The sequence below is a fragment of the Triticum urartu genome, chromosome 3A, assembly GCF_056163025.1.
Source record: "Triticum urartu cultivar PI428250 chromosome 3A, HENAU_Tu73, whole genome shotgun sequence".
In the NCBI taxonomy this organism is placed as follows: domain Eukaryota; kingdom Viridiplantae; phylum Streptophyta; class Magnoliopsida; order Poales; family Poaceae; genus Triticum; species Triticum urartu.
Window position 1 is genome coordinate 349,779,407 of NC_141875.1, and position 5,602 is coordinate 349,785,008.

At 45.0% G+C, this 5,602-nt stretch overlaps 1 protein-coding gene across 1 annotated transcript; it reads left to right on the top strand.

Moving 5' to 3' along the window:
* The first annotated feature begins 282 nt into the window (after nt 1–282).
* LOC147979674 (uncharacterized) lies at nt 283–1,539 on the top strand. The gene is made up of 2 exons (XM_087516777.1): nt 283–601; nt 686–1,539. Exons 1-2 carry the CDS (start codon nt 283–285, stop codon nt 1,537–1,539), a joined length of 1,173 nt encoding a protein of 390 aa, XP_087372903.1.
* Nucleotides 1,540–5,602: the final 4,063 nt, after the last annotated feature.

The window sequence follows — 5,602 nt, forward strand, 5'->3', positions numbered from 1 at the left end:
GCGTGGAGTACACACGTCACCGCCGTTGCCAAGTGCCCCGCCGCTTGTACTGAAATCGCATAGCTCAGCGCCACGGACTACGCGTAGCTACCCGAACCGCAACTCAAAGAATTCTGACGAGACATCCATCTCCCTTGATACCGACGCTCCACCACTAGGGAACCTGGAGGTAAAAAGAATAATAAAGAAACAGAGCTCGCATGAATGTATTTTTTTCCTTACTTCTAGGTATATCCTGTATGCATGCAGGACAAGTTTGACGACGTGTTGCCGTTCGTGCCTATGAGCCGCGGTATGGAACAACTCCTTGACAAGGTGATGGAAAACATGGACCAAGATGAGCCGGCCACCAAATCCGCACCTCCGGTCAGGTCTAGTTCGGTGGCGAAGCACACGCCCCCGGCAATGAGTGATCCAGCTGCGAATTCTTCCACTATGGCAGGAAGCGATCTCGTCGTAAAACCCGCCTCCCTGGTGACCAAGCCCGCTTCTTTAACCACATCAACAGGCACCCCTGAAGTGGACAAGAAGAGGTCATCGGGAGCTATCAATGACAAAGATGTTGGGATAACTGCAAAGAAGCCAAGGACGTCTGCTTGCAGTACGTGTATAATCCCCCCGCCACCCTTGCATGAATTTTCTTTTGATGCTTTCTTGACTCGTTCTCTTTTTGTCGCCTTTCTAGATGTCTCCAGCAAATCAAATAATCTAGAAGACTTTTATTCCTCTGAGGCAAAGGAACTCCATGTATTAATTGAGCAACACCAGAATATCCTTGCTGGAGAAAACACTCTGCCCGAGAAGCTCAAAGTCCCTCCAACAAGTAACATCTCAACGCCAAGCCTTGTTCTCCTGCCCGAAATAGCAACAAAGTACATCTCAATAGGACTCAAAGATATACAAGAGGCGCTAAGGGAGCAGCCGATCAATGAGGAGCTAACCATCACGAAAATAGAATATGCGATAAGTATGTGGAAGATCCCGTATGCGAACGAGGTCCCGCCGGACCTCGAGATTCTGATTCGCCACCTTGAAACAGTGGTGGCTCGTTTGGGCGGAAAAGGTGGTCTTGGCACTTCCCACACATCGGCACCCGCGCCGGCGCAAGTTTCATCTCTGTTGGAGAAACTCGATGCAGCTCATGCGGGGGTCACTCAAGGACTTCGCCGCTTCGAGAAGGAAGGGCCGCACCTAGAGGGACACCTTGCCGACCTCGCCTCCATCTGCAACAGACAAAATAAATTGGCCGAAGAACATCGGGTGCTTGCTGGCAAACATCAACGGCTTGCCGAGGAGTACAAGGCCCTCTGTGAGAAGGAAACCGAGATGGCGGCATTGGCTGAAAAGCGCACAGGCCTCCTAGCTGACATGATGACTTCTAGCTCCCGCCATCTTGAAGCTCATGAGGATGCAGTCCAGAGTTCATCACAGGTTGCCGAGTCGTACGCAAGACACCGTGCGGAGGCGGCTGCCTTCCTGGCCGCCGGCGGGACGCTTCCGCAGATCGCGACGATCCTAGCATACAAAGCTCCGGAGTGAGGGAGCGGACTAGAGATCATAGACTGCTCTGCAAAATCCGCACTTAGTTCAAATAGGTTCTATCTTAGTTAAATATAATTTGTTTTAGCTCGTCCAGAACAAAGTTTGATTAGTCCCAGTGAACTTTTGTATCATCGATCAATAAAATGATAGCTTTTGTGATATATCTCTTTTTTTACTTTTACTCGCCGGGTCTTTGCTTCATACTGGCCATGGAACTGCGTTGTATCAGCTTCCAACAATGGTGAGGCTAGCTAACCACAGCCTCCCTGGTGTATATGCTGCAGTCCTTCCGGCTCGTTGGACTCCACCAATACTTGATGTAACAACTTCGACTTGTCTTGCACCAGCCGCAACACTTTCGAGTGCACGTCTAGACTTCAAAAATATATCCATCAATCTATCATATGCGTGGGTGTTCGTATGCTTATTTGTATGTTCGTCGTTGCAGCTGCAACGTATAACCGAGGAATATATTTCCGCTGTACATATTGCTGCCCTCATGCATGCTTGTACGTACGTAGGCAAAATTACCATGCACCATGTACAAGATTCAATCAAGAGATTAACTATTTCGTGCATGCACTAGTTCACCATGTGTGTACATATACTCTTCCCTGTTTATCCTGCACCCTCGAAAATTCCTTTTCGTTCAAAAAATAAAAATAATAAAATAATAACAATTAAGCGATTAGTCATGTAAGAGAGAAGAAAAAAAGTTGATCCGTATCTTTTTAGTACTTATTTAACTTCTCCTTTTTAGTACAAAACTTCGTCAAACACCCGCGGCTTCGCCGGCCGCGCCGCTGCCCACTGCCGCTCTGCTGCTGCTGGTGCTACCCTCGCCGTGAGCGCCCACCCTCTGCCGCCGTGGCCTGCGAGAACCGTCGCCGTCCACGCCTCCCCGCAGCGGCGTGCTGCTGGTGGCGCTACCAGCGCCCCCTGCGTCCGCCCGTGCGTGGGCATAGCCATGGCTGTGCCACCGCCACTTGGGCCAATCCCTTTTAAAAAAAGATAGAAAAGAAATTAATAACCAAAATAAATAAATAAAATATGATAAATAGTTAATTAATTATTTGGACAATTAACCTAATTAATTGGTTTAGCTAGCCTAATAGCATATGATAGTGGACCCCCCTAGTTAAACTAAACTCTTGAACATAACCCTAGACTATGACATGTGGCCCCACCTTGACCAGTTTGACCAGTCAAAGTGCTGACTATGTAGCACCTTGCCAATGACAGATGGCCCCCACTGCACTGCTCATGTTTGACCAGTCAAATGTTAACTGCTGAGTCAACTGTTGACCTGGGCCCACTGTCAGCCTCTAGCACACACTGATGGGTACACTTTTGGGTGTATTTAGCATTTAGTTCTTATAATATTTTGAATTAGTATTAAATCCATAAATTCAGAAAATAAATTAAAACTTTGAAAATTAATATAAAATAATACGTAACTCGGATGAATTTTTTTTATACATGACACTACTAGGAAAAGGCTAATTAGTGGCGCACCTATTTTGGCCATTAATGGCGCACTATAGGTGCGTCACTATTATCACGCCACTAGAAAAATTGTTAGTAATGACGCACTTCTATATGGTGCGCCATTACTAAGTCAGATAGTAATGGCACACTTCTACGCATACTAATGGCGCACAATAGGTGCGCCGCTACTATTTTTTTTCAAAAAAAAAATTCGGATTTTTTTTCGATTTTTTCTTAATCTCAGGTCACTATGGCTTAATCTCGGGTCAATATGCATAATCTCAAGTCAAATCGCACTAAGTGGTCAAACTTCCCCGAAGGTCACCCATCCTCACACTACTCCAGCCCGAGCATGCTTAACTTCGCAGTTCTATCCAACCCCAGCACCACCTCACTTAAGAGGCACTTGTTGATATATCTATCATATCAATCCTATTAAACCTTGTTGATATCTAGGACTTTGTTCATGTTCATGAGTGTGATGAAATTTTGAAAAATATTTCAAACTTCCCGGTCATATTACGTATCATATTTTGAAAAAAATATCCAAAAAAAATTTGAAACCAATTTTTTTTTCTGTTACTAGTGGCGCACCTAGCTAATGGTGCGCCACTAGTAAGTTTGAATTTTTTTCCATTTCCCCCCTCTAGATCTTAAAAGCCCTATATCTTTTATTCTGTTAGGTTTTTGGTGATTCTGGAAATCTTGAACGGGGATCCCTCTGTTCAATTCGGATCTAACTTTTCGAGTAGATGATATTTCATATAAAAAACTTTTTAATCCGAGTTCGTATGCAAAAGTTATGCCCATTTTACTAAATTCCAGAGAGATTTTGCAAATAAAGTCAAAATTCATATTTGTACATTTTCCCAACAATTAGACCACATATCACATGGGAAACTTATTTTCTTTTATTTTTTTGACATTTCTGTCTAGAGTGTATTCGAGCCCTCGAGGCCCCTGGCAAGTAATATAAAGCTTGTATTATTTTAATTTGTGTCTAGAGTTGTGTTGTGATATCTTCCCATGAGTCTCTGATCTTGGTCGTACACATTTGCGTGCACGATTAGTGTACGGTCAAATCGGGGGCGTCACACCGGTGCAACTGCGCGTTCGGTTGCCGCTGCACGGGCCGGAGTAGATGCAAGTGCAAGTGTTGGTGTAGGCACCGAAGCCGCTGCTACTGCCGGAGATGGTGCTCCTTGTAGAGCTGGTGCCGGTGTCGGAGCAGGTGCCGGTGTCGATGCCCGATCCTCCGGTAGATCAGCCTGATCCGCTGACGTGGTCGGTGCCCAATCCTCAGCTGGATCAAACTGAGCTGCTACCGCTGCCAGAGCTAGAGCAACTTCCGGTGCTCGATCCGTTGTTGAAGGTGGTACCGATGTGCGAGACAGCGGCGATCGTGTCTGGTCTGCTATGATCAGCTTTCTAACTTGACTAGGCTTCATGACCGTGATTCAGTTTTTTTCTTCATTTCTTTTAAACGCGAGAAGGACTAATTGTGGTGTTTGTGTTAAACCAAACTGCAATTCATCATAGGGATTCATCTTGTACTCAGACAACAGACTAATCCAATTTTTTCCAGTAATATAAGTGATGGACAGTGCCTTCATTACTGACACGACATAAGAAGTGCAACCTGCAAAACTAGCCATCGTAGAGCAAACTAAACGGTTTATTATGTGATGAATGTCACATGGGAAAACCTGCATCGTAAAATTGCAGGAATAGAAAGAAAACATGACATTAAATCAATAAGACTTAGACAGTAAATCGATAAGATTTACTTGATGTGACACGAGTGAATCCTTACCAGGAAATCACTATGTTGAAGTACTAAACAGAAGATTGATCGTCCAACTACGGTGGCATGCAGGGGCCCCGCCTACTCCCACAAGCAGGACAGTCCAAAGGTCGTGACAAATCGTATGAACCGAACATCCATACGACTGAAAATCCTGGTGGGTGCGATAAACCCTGCAATGGATACAATTATTGGAGTGTAACCATAATTGAGAAACCGTCCTCACAAAAAGATGATCTGGATACTTCAAAATATACAGACTGAATTGAGTGGAAAGACATTAACATAGACCGTTCTCAGGACTGACCACACACCAAAAGCGGCAGTACTAATAAACAATACAGGGTTCACCAACACAAATCAAGTACTGAACAATAGTACTTACTACAGACAAGCAAAGTTGCACTAATTAAACTCTGCAGACTATTTCTTGCCACCAACCTACGGGATGCACCCCACATAACTGACTAGACCATGGACTTCGTGAGAGATGTCTACATGCACCATCACCATCTTGTCAACCTTGGAGAACCTGACAGAGTGGTCTTTCCACTCATAAACATGATCATGAAGACAGGCCGCATCAGATTTGTTGGGAAGCTTTACAAGAACCACACCCTTCGTAATCGAAGGCACAACCAGGAAATTGTTGTGAAGACGCGTGACAACAATGCTACAGGAAAACACTAGTTCAGGACACGTGGCAACAAGGACACACCAGCTGGATAGTTTCGCAGTAGAACTCATCCTCAGGTCTTCCAGTTCACA

Bases quoted from the DNA above. Each gene is read 5' to 3' on its own strand.
- LOC147979674 (XM_087516777.1), top strand. From the start codon at position 283: ATGAGCCGCGGTATGGAACAACTCCTTGACAAGGTGATGGAAAACATG. The intron at 602-685 runs GTACGTGTATAA...TCGCCTTTCTAG, and splicing joins GCCAAGGACGTCTGCTTGCA to ATGTCTCCAGCAAATCAAAT.